Source organism: Neofelis nebulosa, chromosome 7, assembly GCF_028018385.1.
Source record: "Neofelis nebulosa isolate mNeoNeb1 chromosome 7, mNeoNeb1.pri, whole genome shotgun sequence".
NCBI lineage: Eukaryota > Metazoa > Chordata > Mammalia > Carnivora > Felidae > Neofelis > Neofelis nebulosa.
This window is the reverse complement of record NC_080788.1, coordinates 52,640,440-52,656,831: the sequence shown is the minus strand read 5'-3', so window position 1 is coordinate 52,656,831 and position 16,392 is coordinate 52,640,440. Positions and strand designations below refer to the sequence as shown.

Here is a 16,392-nt window from a genome sequence, read left to right as displayed (position 1 = left end):
TATATTTTCATTTTCATTTAGTTCAAATATTTTAAAAATTCTCTGGAGATTTCTCCTTTGTTCCATGTGTTAGAAGCATGTTGTTTAATCTTCAAGTATTTAGGGATTTTCCAGCTATTTTTCCATCATTGATACCTAGTTTAATTCTAATATCATCTGAATGCAGACATTATATGATTTCTATCCTCTTGAATATTAAAGGTGTGTTTAACAGCCCAGAATGTGCTCTCCATTGGTGTGTATCTCATGTTCCATGTGCTGTGAGTTTATTTATAAGACACTAACAAAAATCCTTTATTTCCATATCTTTATTTGAACAATTTTCTATAATAGCTAGGAGAATACAGCATTAGTGACGCACATTTACTAAGGACAACATTAGACAACTACAAATTTAGAGCGTAAATGTCAATCTGATATTGTTTTGGTTTTCATCTTATCACTAGGTGATATCTAGTGAAAACCCAGGTGTCAAAGGCTTTTGTCGATATGAGGTGAATTGTTAACTTATTTTTAAAAATTCCATGTGGGATATGTTGGGATGGTTTCAGTTTAAAACCAGAGGTGGTTGATAGTGCCTTTCACTTCTCAGTATTTCTGCTTCCTTTCTAATGGATGAGTATTTTACCTAAGAACTTTTCAAAGATTAACCATATCATGTTTTTCTATGTAGATCAAAATAGAATTCCTTTTACAGACCCAACAAGGAAAAATATTTGAAAAACTTCAATGTTCATTTTCATTGTAGTTAAAAGGCATATCCATTTCACAGCAAATTAATAATTAAAGTTAATAATTAAAATACAATATGTTAAATGTCATGAGCTCATTCCGGTGTAACACTGTTAGAGCAATTTAAATTTTCCAAGGACACAAAAAAGTGAACATGACTCCAAGAGTCCACAAAAATACATAACTAGGAATCATAAATTACAACATACATATCCACATTTAAAGGAAAAATTCACCATTTGTTGGAAAATATTAAATGGCTCAAGTGATTTAGAGAGCCTGAAATATAGGCTACAGTTTTATAACATGTGGTACCAATACGATATTTGAAACTATTGACTGAAAAATGCATGAAAATGTACTGACCTACCAAGCATTAAATTATACGTACCAGTTTCCACGCAAGAAACATTTTTCTTTCAAATATTTCAAGCTATATCACAATACTAAGGAAATGTTAATCGTTTTCAGTCATTTTAGGAAGCTAATGACACTCATTAAGTTAAGCTAATGAACATTTTCGCTAGACCAAATTATAAAATTAAAAAATGTATAAAATGCATTTTGGCAGGTATTTTACAGATTACTTTTCAGTTCCTGATCTGTTGAGAAGTCTACTGTAACTCAAGGTTGATTTAATTTAGGGTAATACAATGGAATAGAACTTACAGCACTCTTCCCTATTTTGACTCAAACTTTTATATATAGTACAGGGTTCTTTAAAAAAAATTTTAAAGCATGTCCATGGAAGGTTTTACAGCTGTACCCTTTACCTGTATCAAGAAAAGATCTGGGGAAAACAAGCCATTTAAGCATTACCAAGAAGCGAACTGATCTATTTCTTCCATATGTTCATTTGCTTACTTGTGACACCAAGCCCCCCAAACTCAGGAACACTGTCTCAGCCCACATTCACTGGCTCTGAGACTGGTGCTGCCTGAGTTCCAACACCTGTTTGGAAATAACAGAAAAGAAAAGGAAGGAGAAGTAACAGGAGGGGAGAGTCATGCAGGAAGAAAAGGAATTAGCGGTTGGAGGCCACACCCAACCAAAACCCTCACAAAACCTTGAGAAACACGGCAAGATATCCTCTCCAGGTAAGTCGGTCCCTTACAGAGGAAAAGTTCCAGAGAACTTAAGGCAGCTCTCGGAGGGAAGGGAGCAGGGGTTAAGGCGGTCCTCACAGCACGCCCTGAGAAGAAATTACAACGCACTTAACCATGAACGGAGGCCACGGCAATACACACAGCCTCTGACACGCATGCACATAGCGTACCTCCTAGCTCCAAAGTAAACACCGGCAGCATGCACACACCAAAATGTCCAAACACACGGACGTGGATACGGCTTGCCCACAGACAGGCCTCAGAAGGTACCCAGGGGCTTCACGGCCGGCTACATAGCTCGTCTGGTGGCTCTTGTGCTGGCTCTGAGGAGTGTGTGTGTGGAGACTGACTTTCCTCTGATCTTTTGGGAGGCTTTCACCGCTTCCAGTCAGTTTGAGACAGCCTGCCACTAATTAAAGACCCAAGCACAGAGTGTTGCACCTTTCAAGGGAGCTCTGAATCATTACAAAAATCACACCTAGTTATAGAAGGTAACTGACAAAAAGAAAGCCACCAGGCTCTGGGCACTTCATCTCGTTAGCACAGACAACCTGGTCCTTGGCGCTTGCTCAGTTCCCGTATGCCCGTTGCCAATTTTGATAAGAAAAAAAAAAAAGCACCTCTTGTTGACCCAGGGTACCCCATGGGTACCAGGAGAAACTGAATGTCACCTCGAGATCCTTTACTTTCCTGCTCCCACCTGCCACACTGACACTGCTACATTCAGGAAAGCGGCATGGCAGGAGGGCTGTGTGACCTCAGCAAGTCACTGACCTCTTTCTGTGTAGCATCAGCAAGTGACTATAGTAGCTACCCTTTCTGCCTTCCAGTGCTGTTGTGAGGACACAATGAGGTAACAGAGGAAGTACGCTGAAGAAAAGCATAGTCAGATACAATGTCCTGTTCTGCACTACTTTCAGCAGGAGAATCTAAGGGTCACATGCTAAGTTTTGCTTTCTATTTTATTCTAAACAATTGCAGTTACCCAGAGGATCCTTGATTATGCCTCCTGGGGAACTCTACATTCTGGTAACTGTGTGTGTGTGTGTGTGTGTGTGTGAGAGAGAGAGAGAGAGAGAGAGAGAGAGAGAGAGAGAGAGAGACAGACAGACAAGGTGGGGTGGGGAGGGCAGGTTGGTGCATGAATATTATGTGAGGATTTCTCAGGATAGGACAGGTACCCCTTGACCTAGGGTTACCAGGATAGTAATTTCTTAAAACAATCACTACACTGAAATTCCCAATATTTTCATAGCCTCCCTCACATGGTATTAAAAGATCTGATCTGTGTTATGCATAATTACTCACCCAGAAAGAGCCAAACGGGATAAAGCAAATCATACAAACTGACCAGGATCCTCAAATTTCCTTTTGGTGGGCTTTGGAATGTATCTTTTTGTACTTTTGCACTTGACAAAAGAAGTGTCAGGTACACGGAGATTTTTCGAAACTTCCAAAGGAATCACTTTATGGATCTTATTTTCCCTCTTCTTTATAGTAACGCTCAGGTCAGGCAGACCAAAGCCTTAAGCCAAGGAAAGCTACAAGGAAAACTGCTCCTAATTTTTCAGTCTTGCATTCCAAGGTATGAGCTGGGTCTATAGATAAGGTGAGTGAGGAGACTATTGAGAAGGGGCTATGAAGATAGGACTGTGTTCTTTCAAGATTTTTCTGTGAATCCCTACTGTGTGTCACAATGGAATTATAAAAAAGCAAATTAGTGATAATGTTAAAGAATGTACTGCTGAGAAGCGAGAACAAGAAGTTGTGCAAAGATCAGCCTGAAGTCAGGCCAGGGGGGCAATTGAGGACTGACTCTACTGCCTTCAGCACAGTCAGAGCAGCTGAGCAGACAGGCAAGTGGTGTATGGTCCAGCTGAGGGAGGGGAAAGAGTGAACAATGGCATGCGTGGCTGGAAGGCTGGGGAAGGGATGTTTGAAGTTGGGTGAGGAAATGTGGTTGGAGAGAGGGTGGGCTGTCCTAAGAGGGGCTCAAGGAAACCCCTAGTAAACAAATAACTATTGCATCCTCAAGAAAGTAGCACACGGAGTCATTTATCAGGTCTTGGGGTTCCCTGGTTGTAAGGTTGTAGTCTTGTAATGACTAAAGATCTTTATGTCGCTAAGAGAAGTTGATTCAGATCACCATCTCGGGTTCTGGGTAGGCCTTGGAGGAAGCTGGAGCCTGGAATAGTAGAGTCTTTGCGTGGCCATCACTGAACAGGAGAGATTCTGGCCCAGGTGTGGAATGGAGGCTTCAGCACTTTCCAGCACAAAGGCAGGAGACAAGAGAGAGATGTTTGAGGATATGAGCCGTCTGGGCTAAGATAAAGGGCTGCAACGGCAGTAGGAGCTACAGCATGCTCTTGAAGACCTGACAAGATTCAGGGCATGCACATTACACAGGGACTAAGCTGGGAAAGGGCCCAGGAGGATTTCCAGGTCTGAGGTGGACAGCCTGCATCATCATGACATTTTTCTGGCGTTTCCCCTGTGCAATGAGTCAGTACTCTGGCACATTCAGTACTAACCAAGAGGTAAGAGTTCACTGTTCACTGAAAACCACATTGACAGCTGGGGAAAACTAAGAGAACCTGATTGGATCAGTAGTGTTTTTGGCTGGTTTTGCAAATAAATAAATGTATCCAAACTGAATATGGCAGTACATGATTCAATAAAAATTACTAAAACTAATTCACTTTCTAAAAGCATGTATGTAAATCATGTACATTTAAGAAAGGTTATAGCTACACCAACTTGTGGTTTTACATTTTATTAATCCCCTAGAATTAACAGGCACCAAACAGTGATCTTTCAATTAGAGGGTGAACTCACTGAGTAACTGTATCTAGTTTCTCTAGGACCTAAGAGCCAAAAGGAGAGAATTTTAGATGTGGAAGGGTCCAACTCTCTTACTGTATAAATGAGGAATGTGAGGCCCAAATAAGTTAACAGACAGTATGTATCTTTTAATAACAATCTTTATCATTGATTTGAAACTGTTTGACTTCCATTAATATTGCACATGTATTAATAAGATGTCATTTTTCATAGACCATCTAACGGTTAAGTTATATAAATCTATGATTGTAATTCAGAACTAGAGTTTCTAATGAAAACTAAGGATTTGCTTTTGCACAACCTGAAAGATTTACTGTATAGGATGTCCAGGAAAAACTGAGAATATGTTTAATTAGAATTTCAGAATGAAACTTATAGGATCTGGCTCTTACTGAAACAAATCCTCTAAAATTCAGCAGTCTTCTTATATAAGTCTTAAAGTATTTCTAGTATGATGCTCTTTAAAGTATCTAGTGGTACTGAGAACATTTATAGAAGTTGCAAAGCCTAAAAAAATGGAATCATAGTATTTATTATATACCTTGTTTTGCATAATTTATAGGATAATCAAGGTTTCAAGACCCGAACCATGACTATGCTGATACTCTTCTCTAGATAGTGACTGAGATTAATTCTTAATAAATTAAGAAGAAAGAAAACCTGGCTGGGTTGAAAATATGCAGTGCAGGAATCTGATCTGGGAACTAAAAATAAGTCACTTCACAGAACACTGTACCCTGATGTGATATCCACCCAGGGAAAATTAATGAGCACATCAATGTAATACATTCTGAATAAATAACGACATCAACAATAGCCACTTTGTCTAATCCTATCCCTAAATGTCAAACATTTTGTCATATTACTACATGACTTCCCAGTGTCCGCTACTCGTGCAGGGGAATCTATATATTTGCACATAATCCAGTTAAAATGGTCTGATTGACTTGTAAACAGAGTTGATAAAAGAGAAGCTTACTGTTGTAGTGGCTAATAAGAATATCGCTTACATGTTAAAGTATACAGTATGTAGCAGCAATTTAAAATGCTCAGTAAACTACAGTACAAATGGACTTCTATGCTATATGGCAAACCAACATTCTCTTAATATCTCTACATCAGAGTGACACATATAAGGAAGTTACTTGACCAATTACTTTACATATTGCCAGTTTATTTCTTTGATCCAGTTTGACAATATCAACATAATTGATTCCTGAACTGATATGATATGTACTCAATGGCAATTTTTCTTTCAATTCTTCTGGTTCACACAGAGGAGGTTCTTTGTTGGTGCCTTCCTAACAACAGCTCATAGCTGGAATTTACATTTTTACCATACCATTAGGATGCAGTGCTAAGGATTTAAAATAAATGCTGGCAGCTGGAGACACTTTTCCCCCTTCTGTCTGCCATTTACCTGCATGTAACTCAGGATACCTAACTGATCAAGGGTGAGTGTTGCTATGAATTAAAGGTAACACAGTACAAACAAGCCTATTTGTCTTTCCAAGGTGATGAAAGTATTTAGGGAGATTTCCAGTTAATAACCTCTTGTTTGAAAGATACTCAGTACTTTCTCTTTAGAGCATATTTTCAGTAGCTCACTGGAAATAATGGTTCTTATTTCAGGCAAGAAATTTACTGTCACTGTTTGCCTTGACATCACATCACTTTCAGACCCGTGATATGAATCCCAGGCCCAGGCTGGCTGGAATTTGGATGGTTTCTAGTGCGAGGGAGGATGGGTTAAAAGGAAAGGTGACAGGAAAGATGTGTTTAGCATCCATGAGCAGCTGAGGAGAGTCTTTCCTGTCTCGTAAACGCATCTGAGATTTAAAAACAAAAAACAGAACATCAGTTCTTTGAATCTACAAATAATTTTTTCCCACCAAAAATCTACCAAAAAGTCTTCAACTGCTAAAGAATGTTTATATTTGTTTTAAAATCACTGCATTTTTTCTAATAATCTGTTACCAAAAGTTAATGCACTGTCAGAATGAGATAATACAATAACAAAACCACACTTTCCTTCAATAAACTGTAAATTTCCATTCAAAAGACTGTGTTGGTGAATCAAAGGAAAAGAAAGCCTGGGAGATCTTACCTGTATAGTACGAATAAATGATACAGAGACTCTTTCTTCAAACTCATTAACTGGAGTATACAAATTCAACACTTTGACAATCTGCGAGAAATGAAATGATCAAAGTTTTCAGCATATAACCAAATACACACTGGGTGCTGATAATCTGGGAAACTAAAAGGATCTGTGCATACAGTTTATAATTCTACTCAGGGCTGGATTGGGATGAGGGAAGAGGGAGCTAGTCTAAAGGGCACATTTGCCTTTACTATGTGAATTTTTAAAATAAGAATGTATTAATGTATTATCTGTACTTTTAAGAAGAAATATAAATCTGGAAAAACAATCAAACTATACAAAAGAACACAACATGAAAAGGAAAAGTATCTCACTCAATCTTCCCAGTCTACCCAAATGGCAACTTTTAACAGTGTCCCTAGTTTTCATCTAGCTGCTTTCTATACATATTCTATGTATGGTTTGTGAAGATGTCTACGTTATGAGATGCGTAAAGAACATTAAGAAAGCCCAAGAGTCAGCATAGAAATAACTGGCAAAAGAAAAATGGGTAAGGTGTATGCCTATTTCTTGCCTCGCGCTGTTGCCACTGTCCTCAAATGTCCTTCTCACTTCCTTAAATTCAATACCCAGCTTAATGGAGCCTTCCTCGAACACAGTGACTGCCCCTCGGCACTTCCTTTAGACATCTTACTGTAGAACTTGCTAGAACCTCTTATAGTAGAATCAGTTAGGTACATCTGCCTTGTCTACTAAACTGGAAATTCTTTTTAGGCAAGGATTGTTTCTTATTTTTTGAAGCATCTCCCCCAGCAACAGGTATGGTGCCTCAAGATAGCTCAATTAGTCATTTATTGAAATAAAGGAATAAGAATAATCTGTCTTAAAATAGAGAAGTCTAAAATATCATTCAATTATCAAATAGTATGGAAAATTACTTTTTGGAATACAGGTTCCATAGAATGCAGAGACTGTACATCCCATGAGAGCAGGGACATTGTTTTGTTCTTGGTTGTATCTCAGTGCCTGGGACATTATGCAGAACACTATACACACTGAATAAATATTTACTGAGAGGCACCTGGGTGGCTCAGTCAGTTAAGCATCAACTCTTGATTTTTGACTTAGGTCATGATCTCACAGTTCATGAGCCCTGCGTCGGGCTCTGTGCTGACAGTGTGAAGCCTGCTTGGGATTCTCTCTCTCTCTCCCTCAGAATAAATAAATAAACATTAAAAAATAAATAAATATTTATTAAATGTTGACTGTGGATGACTGAGTTGCTAGTAAAGTCTCCTTTAAGACCTGTATAGGTATATGTTTTCTCTGACACATATGAAGTCAGCTCAGAGACCAGAGCAATGGCTAGGAGACCTCCTCACTTCCCTGAGCAGCACCCGTGAGGAGTGCTACCTTACTGCACAGCAGGGCAAGGTGTTTTACCTGGGCAGTAGTTAAAGCACTGCACATGGAACAGATGGCTTCTGCGTCATCATCTGTCTTCTTTTTCACTTGCAAAAGCTGCGCAGCCTGAATGAGAGGTTCCAGGGTTTCTTTAGCCCCACTGTTCATCAGATTCTTGTCACGCAGCCACTCTTCCAGTTGACTGACATTGTACCTGTGCCAAAAAAAGAGAGGGGGAGAGAATGCAAATTCACCGAATGTTGTCATAAATGTCTTAATTTTTTATGTATGGCTTTGTCAGGAATTTCAGTTAAAATGACAGCCAGTATTTTTGTTCAATTTTCTTAAATCTTACCAGTGCTTAAAATTTTATTATAGCCATAAGGTTTATAATCATAATTATATAACAGTAAGTGACTAGAGAATATAATTAACTTCAATGGAAGGTAGAAATATAGCCATTACAGCAAAAGTTATGAAATATGACTTGCTGAAAGACAAAATAGAACACACAATATGGCTGTGTCCTTATTAAACAGCTGACCGGAAAACACTTTCTAGCTTCTCTTACAATTTCAGAGGGTAGAATCAATAGCCTCTGCGTATCCATTCCTCTTTATTACAGGTTAAATTCCAAGTTAGTCAAGAAAAACAAGATCCTTCCACACAGACCTTGTGCTCCAGCTCTGTTTAGGGAAGAGCCTGGGTGATAGGGTAGTGGCCTGAGGAAGCTCAGGGATGGAAGGACAGCAGGGTAAGTGGGGGCCGCTGGAAGAGACGAAGACTCCAAATATGGAGAGAGACATGGAAACTGCACAGACGCCAAGGTTACAAGAGGTGGTCAACCAAGTGACAGTGGTTTTCATACTAAAATGCTAAAGGGACACATGAGCAGCACTGCACAATCAGGCAAATAGGAGACCGTATGTTATTATGATGGTGCTTCACATGTATAAACAAAGCTTACAGAGAAATAAATCCTACTACTTGAGTGGGAGGCATTATCTTTCTAACATTAACTACAATGGCTGTGCGTCAGAATAGAAAATTTGAAAAGAATGCCAAGGTTTCCTGAGATTAACTTTTGTAAGAGAAATCCTTTTTTCCTCTCTTGGCAAATATTCTATTTTAAAATAAATGATTTGCAAAAAAAAAATCAATTCTATTATGAGTATGAGGTTATGTGGTGGGGTAGTTGGGCATAAAACTGAGTGCACATTTTCTTAAGAGATGAGGGGCGTATTTGAAGTTAGTAACAGATCTATTAGACACGTTCTTGTTACCATGGTACAAAAAGGTGTTTTGTCAAAATAACTTTCTAAGAGAAGTCAAGCATCAGAAATCTTCATTATAAAGAATTAGCTATTTTGTTATGTACAATTAAAACACATGCAAACGGCGAGGAAGCAGCTATCTCAACTGTAAGAATTTTGCATCTTCTCTCCATTCCCTCAAACAAATTAGCGTCACAGTGGAGCGGGGTTCCCAACTAGTGGTGGGTAGAGCCTACTGAAAGGCACAGTCAGGAGTGGTAATGAATGAAAGTGGAGAAGCCCAGCCAGCCAGGAGAAAGCAGCTCCATGTCTGGTCCTCCCGTGCTGCCCGGCTGGCGGTAGCAGACATCGGGTACACTGACCTCAAACAAGCCATCAGCTTTGGTGTTCGCTCACCTGATCTGCATGCCTTTACTCCAGGAGCACATGTCCTTCCGCAGAAGGAGGTTGTTCAGGGTGATGGCCCCAACAATGTAGAACATCTGTTTGACCACCTGCTTGATCAGTTCAGGGTCCATGCCGTGCTGACACATGACTGAGTGGAAGGAGTTGAGCTGCCGGAGGATGGAGTCCAGTGTGTAGGTGCCCTCGTCAGCGATGCTGGAGGTTCGCTTTCTTAGCCCTGTGGGCTTCACCCCAGACACGCCCTGAATGGTTTCATGCTCCAGCATGCCAGAGACTGCGGGAGTAGTTCAAGTGTTAGAAGAGAAGATGCGTGTTCCACGTGCATACACGCATGCTCACACATGCTCTCACACATTCTATTGAGGAAGATCATCTGAGTATCAAAACAGAGGGAGAAGCCTTCCCAAAAAGAGGGCTTCCAGATTTTAAACTTTAATGAAGGAATAATTCTTAAATGCGAAAATTTACCATGAAACTAAGAAATCATAATCGTGTATTTTCAAAAATAGGAAGCAGCAACCTTATAACAACACAAGTGTGTGATATCTTGGGAGGGTTTTTGAGAAAGATGTAGCAGTTAGGGAGAAGATAAGATATTCTCCAGGGATATCTGAACCCCACAGGCAAAGAAATTAAGTAGCAAGTACAAGAGGAGATTGGGCAGTGGTTGTGGAGAAGCCTTGAGAGGGGATGGTCGTGTGGGGCTGGAGAACTGGGCCATTCCTTGCCCTTAACTTTCCACAGTGGCAGAGAGGCTCTGGGGTTAGCCTCAGCCTCCCAGAACTCAGTTTTCTCGAATCTGGGGCACTGCTGCTCCCTCCACTGTGCCCTCACAGTGTTTGGCTTATGCCCCCTCGAGGATGGTTGTGGGATGACCACCGCTTGGACTGACAGCGCCTTGACAGCAGGGGCCATTCCCGATTCAGTTTTTACATCTCCTATTCATTTTACATCTCACAGTGCTAAACGTGGCTTCCACAGCACCTGACAATGACACAAAACACTGGTGGTTATTATCACATCACTGGGAGATGGGGAAAGCAGTTTAAAGGGGGGCATCTTGGAGGTAAACTTCTTATTTAGCCAATAAAAATAGGCAAAAATAGAAGAAATATTGGCTGAAGTTGACCTCTGTGTCCGTGTCACCTCTTACATTGTAGCTGACCTAGGTCGCTTTGAACACAACCTTTAGGGGACAACTGAAGAACTGATGACTGAAGTTGTCCCGTGAAGAAATCACTGCTATCTCCCATGGCTTCCTCAGCCTTTTTGGTTTCTAGTTGGTTAATTGTGGGCCTATGATGGAAGACAGAATACTAAAGGCAATGAAGAAGTTGTGGAAATGTGGAAAACACACAGGTAGGAAAAGAAAGTGTAGCTGGGAGTAGCCTTAAGAAGGTGTTGCTGATTTGCCTGAAGATAACTGAGTTTGATAACTTAAAACAAATTTAATTCAATGCATTCAAAACTAGCATCCTGCAATTTATATAGGCCTCCTAATTCCTATTTCATGAATGCTACCCATTCCGACGGAATAGAGGTAGTATAGTACATAAATACGCACTCAGAGTGAGCATACGCATATAAAAGAGAGGTATGTGGACTCACACACCTAGCTGAATACACATATATAGAAACACACACACGTGCACACCCCAGTCACTCATCCACTGAGAAAATGCTACTTTAAACCAAATTGCCTTTAACAATTCCGTAGGGGCCACAAGATGAACAACCCACTGTGGAGTGTCTGACACCTATTCTTGTTGCTGTGGTACCCCGCAGCCCTTTTACTGTAGCCTAATAGGCAAAGTGCAAACTCTCCCCAGCCTCCTTAGTCTTAGATGGGCCCTGAGGAGGCTCAGTGTAGCAGTGTCCTAGACCAGAGTTTAAAGTTTTAATTTTTGAAAACTGGACAAGGTATGAGGTATATTGATGGGTATATAGCATAACCGGTCTTAAGGGAGAGGACTCACACAGTGGGGAGATTAACTAGATACTGCCATTTCGATCATATGGAAGCAGTGATTCTGATGTATCCCAGTTAGTCACGGCTGGGGTTCGGGATTCCTCAGCTAATTTCAGGACCGGTCTTACTACTTTATGTTCTTTGTATGAAGAAATGAATGCCACTGGTGGGCACATGAGGTAGACAGACCTCGATGTCAGCAATGCTCTCGCCTTACCGATCATTGGCTGAAGGATGTTCTCTAACACCCGCACGAGCTGCTGGTAGATCTGAATGGCTAAGTCACTTAGCACCTGCCGGTACTCAGCCAGGTCAAAGTTGGTGAGGCAGTGTTCATTCTGGCGAGACGTGTTGTGTTTCATAAAGCCCTAGAGCCATAAAGCAGAGTTACTGACACCCGTGAAATAAAAGCTCTCTTCTAACTCCCTCGTTTGATCAGACATCTCCTGCTGTCTTTCCTCTGAAGAGTTTCCTGTCTGCTCTGCTCTTGAATGCCAGACAGTCATTCTGAAATGCTGGTGTTTGTTTCCATCATATTCCCCTTCCACTTCTTACTAGCTTTTGAATAGTATCTAAAGTTGGCAAGCTAGCATTCAGTGAAACAAGATGGGGGAACTTAGTTTAAAAAAAAAAAATTAGTGAGTGTTTTCACTTATGAAGCAGCAGGTTTACTGCCAAACAGTAAATTATCTAAAGCACTAATCTCTTAACTTCCTATTTATAAATATTGCACCTGAAGGGCATACATCATCTTAAACTAGACTGGCTTCTACAGAGATTGGTGAATAAATAAAAAATTTCCCTTCATTGTATTTCATTGTAACCATACATGATTTTCAATCCAAGCTTAGAATGGAATCTTTTGGTGGTATGAGCTAAAATGGGAAGCCAACTGTACAGGCAGGTACTTTTGTCAGATGTTGCCTGACAAAAGGCAATTGCCTGTTTGATGGCTTCTGCACATAATGAAGCATGTGCCTCCCTAAAACTACCTAACAACATGGTCAGAAGTGGGGACTGACAGGACAGTTAATGGCCCCTCGGGGGAATTCTAGTCTGTCTGTCCCACCTACTCAGGGAGCACGTCTTACTCATATTTATATTTTCTGTCATTTGCCGGGATAGTCCCCTGCCACTAGCCTCTTGGTGCCCAGAAAATGCTACCGCTCAGCTTCTCTGGCTGCTCTCCCAGCACAAGGTGGAGGTATGGAGGGCAGTGGTTAGGGGCACAGGCTCTTGGAGGTGAGCAGACCTAGAATTCTAGCACTGCTCCTTATGGCTAAGAGAACCTGGGCAAAATGATGAACTTCATCGAACTTCAGTTTCCTCATCTGTAAAACTGGGTTATAATTCCTACCTCACAGAGATGTTGCAAGAATTAAATAACATAGAGTAAGTACTATCTGATATATACTGAGCAGACCTTAATAAAGAGTAATTATTAACAGATTACAGTATTGAAATATTAGTTTTGAAGTCTAGTAAACACCTGATGAACATATCACTACAAATAAAAGCAAAACAGGTTTTGGGACCAGTCTAGAGAGACATGCCTTAGCTTGATTACCTTTCATGCATTTGGAAAGCCCAAATTGATGAATTTCTTTAAATAGTTCTATATTTCTCATATCAGTGCTTGAAAAGCCCACTTCCACATGCTGACAAGAGGTTTCACTGCTGGTAACAATTCATCGACAAATGCTCATTTTATTTCTGCTATGCTTCATCAAAATACAAACTCTCAGAGGGAAGAAACTATGTCACTGTCTAAATCACTGTTTCATAAACAATGAACATCAAACAAAGCTACAGGCTTCCAAGCCACCTCTGAACTCAGGTTTCTAAATTAATGGCTAAACGTTTTGTGCTTTTCAATTTTTCCCTAAAAAGTTCACAAAGTATATCACACTGGTGTTTTAATGAAGGTTTTCTCACCTCTTCTCCACTGTACTGCTTCAAACAGTGCAAAAATCGGCATGTGTTAGAGAGCCAGAAGGAGACAGTTTCAAAATCATCACCTCTTTTCTGAAAGAGAGAAAAAGGCTAAATTCACTTTTCCTTAGGGAAATAACAACCTGAAGGAAACTGAACAGATACCAGAAGGCCTCAGTTAAATTATAAAGAATTACAAAAAAAAATCACATTGCAAAGTCTTACATCATTGCTAGAAAATTTCAACCAAGTTTGTTGGTTGGTCGTTACTTTGCTTGGCATCTAGTTTCTTGCCATTAGAAAAGGATGCCCAGTCACTCAGTTGATGTCAGTTTAATGGTCCCTTTCAGCAGAAAAAAATTCATCAAGCCACAGCTTACCCCAACTCACTTCCTTCAGGATTACTAAGGGGATCAGAGAGGACTAAAAGCATAAAAGGGAATCACAGACTATGAAACGATGAAAGCCGGATTAGGTTACAAATCAGGTCAACAGTAAGATACAATTCCTGAGCAGAGAATCAGAAACGGGATGAAGGAAGTCCTGTTCTGTCTCCAGAAAAGGAGACAGGGGAAGCTGAATAGCTCTTCATCAGGACTGGGGCACATGTCAAACAACCAGTTGCTAGATCAAAACAGGGACTCAAGACAAATACACTTCAATTCAAAACTGGGATGTGAGACAAGCTCACATCAATTTTAAACTGTATCGAAAGGGTGTTATATTCTAGTACCCATCCTTTTTAATTTTTAAACAATTTAATATAATAATTAGTTAAATTAGAGAAATGTCTTCTTGCAATTAAGATGAGAGGGAGAAAACGCTTTGGTTTTGTGGTCTTTGCAGGAGCTGACTTACAAATTAGTAAAACTTGTAGGCTAAGTGCAATATAGCATCAATACACCAAAAATGAAATGAGTTATATCAGAAGACATTCATCAATTTTTAAATGTTAAATCTTCAGAAACCCCATGTTTTAGTAACCACCATAAAACTAACTGCATAGCATATCTGCACAGCAGGGATGGAGAACCAGCATTTGTCAAAGGTTCACTAGCAGGGGCTGCAGGGAGGGTGTGTTCAAAGGGGACAGAACTTCAGTTGTGGGGGTATGAAAAAGTTCTGGAGGTGGACAGTGATAGGGTTGGCACAACAATGTGAATATGCTAACGGCACAGAACTAAGCACTGAAAAATGGTTATGCGGTAAATTTTATGTTATATATATTTTACCACCATTTAAAAAATAATGCATTAAAGACATTTTAGATTTGAAAGCATCCACTGGGCATGTTAACTACCTACTTATCTCCATCCTAAAAGTTCTCATCTAACTTCAGTTAGATAATCAGAAAGCAAAGTGCTTGGAGAACATTTTCTTAGCTCCTCATAGAAACACGTGAGGTAAAGCTAAGTATAATGTTCATTGTTTTTCTAGAGAGGCAAGAGGAGTATTATGCAAGGTGACTCAGTGACTACTGAGTTATGTAGGGCTTTCTACTCTATTACATAATTCTGCTGCCGTTTCCAAATCTTTCCTCTCTGTTAGTATCTATGTGTTGCTTCTCACATGGAACCAGGCATTTCAGGTAACAAGGAAAATTATGGGGTGAGTTGGAGAATAAGAGGAAGAAAAGATGGAAGAAAAATTATAATGTTTTATCAGACATCTTTTTATATGAATGAAACATATGGTATTGAACTTATTTAATACCTTTCTAACTAGAGCAACATACTTCCTAGATATATGGATCACACTAAGTATTTTTAATTTACTTTTAAGACCTCAAAGCAGACTATTTCCATTTATGGAGAAACTTAATTTACTCTGCACTTAGGTACAATTATATCAAATTAATTTTGATTACTGTTCAACCTGAGCCCTATGTAAAAGAAGGCATACAGACGTGTTGCAAGAAAGAATGCTTCCTATAGTGGAAGTTATCAGTGAAGACTGCAAAGTGTCATATCTGGCAACTTAGCTCCAGCTTAAGGAAGGAAAAGTAACTTGGGGCAGATTCTGTCATCATTAAGATTAATTATGAGAATTTTGTTGAACATGAACTGACCTTTAATACTTTTTTGATGCTGTTAATTGTTGATGTTAGCAATGACCTTACTTTCTGATCATCATTCAGGTAGTCAGCATGTCGAACACACATAAACAGGATATACGCTGGTAACCCTGGAATCAAATTGACTGCCACACCACGTGGCTTCAGTTCTGAAAGGAAATGAGGAAAAATAATCTTATATAACACTGAAAGTCTTCATGAGGAATGTTTTGTAAGATACAAAAGCACGGTTCTTGTGAAAGAACTCAATCATTCAGGGCTAAGAGGTCACACTAAAAAAAGAAGCATTTTAATAGCTCATTAAGTAGAGAAATTTTGAGTCTTAGTTGGGACATATGAATCTTAGTTGTCTATATAATGACAACTCCCAAGTTTATATCTCTTGCCCTGACTTTTCCCTTGAATTCCCTTGAATTCCCTGCCTTCTTAACACCTCTGCTCAGGCACATCGAACTGAGTACATTCCAAACCAAACCACTAGATCCCTTTGGAACCTGCTCTCCCAGGAGCTGTCCCCTTCTCAGTTAAATGGCAGTTCCAGACTTCTGGTT

At 39.8% G+C, this 16,392-nt stretch overlaps 1 protein-coding gene across 5 annotated transcripts in view; it reads right to left on the bottom strand.

Moving 5' to 3' along the window:
* Positions 1-293: 293 nt before the first annotated feature.
* MYO5A (myosin VA) overlaps positions 294-16,392 on the bottom strand; it is a 195,395-nt gene continuing 179,296 nt past the window's right edge. For all 5 annotated transcript variants that reach the window (XM_058737701.1, XM_058737700.1, XM_058737702.1 and 2 more), the window contains 7 exons: positions 15,836-15,990; positions 13,771-13,860; positions 12,053-12,203; positions 9,858-10,140; positions 8,227-8,401; positions 6,787-6,867; positions 294-6,508 (listed from right to left, as the gene is read on the bottom strand). In XM_058737701.1, the coding sequence (XP_058593684.1) occupies positions 6,356-6,508; positions 6,787-6,867; positions 8,227-8,401; positions 9,858-10,140; positions 12,053-12,203; positions 13,771-13,860; positions 15,836-15,990 (1,088 nt within the window). In that variant the 3' untranslated portion in view covers positions 294-6,355. The remainder of the gene's footprint in view (positions 6,509-6,786; positions 6,868-8,226; positions 8,402-9,857; positions 10,141-12,052; positions 12,204-13,770; positions 13,861-15,835; positions 15,991-16,392) is intronic.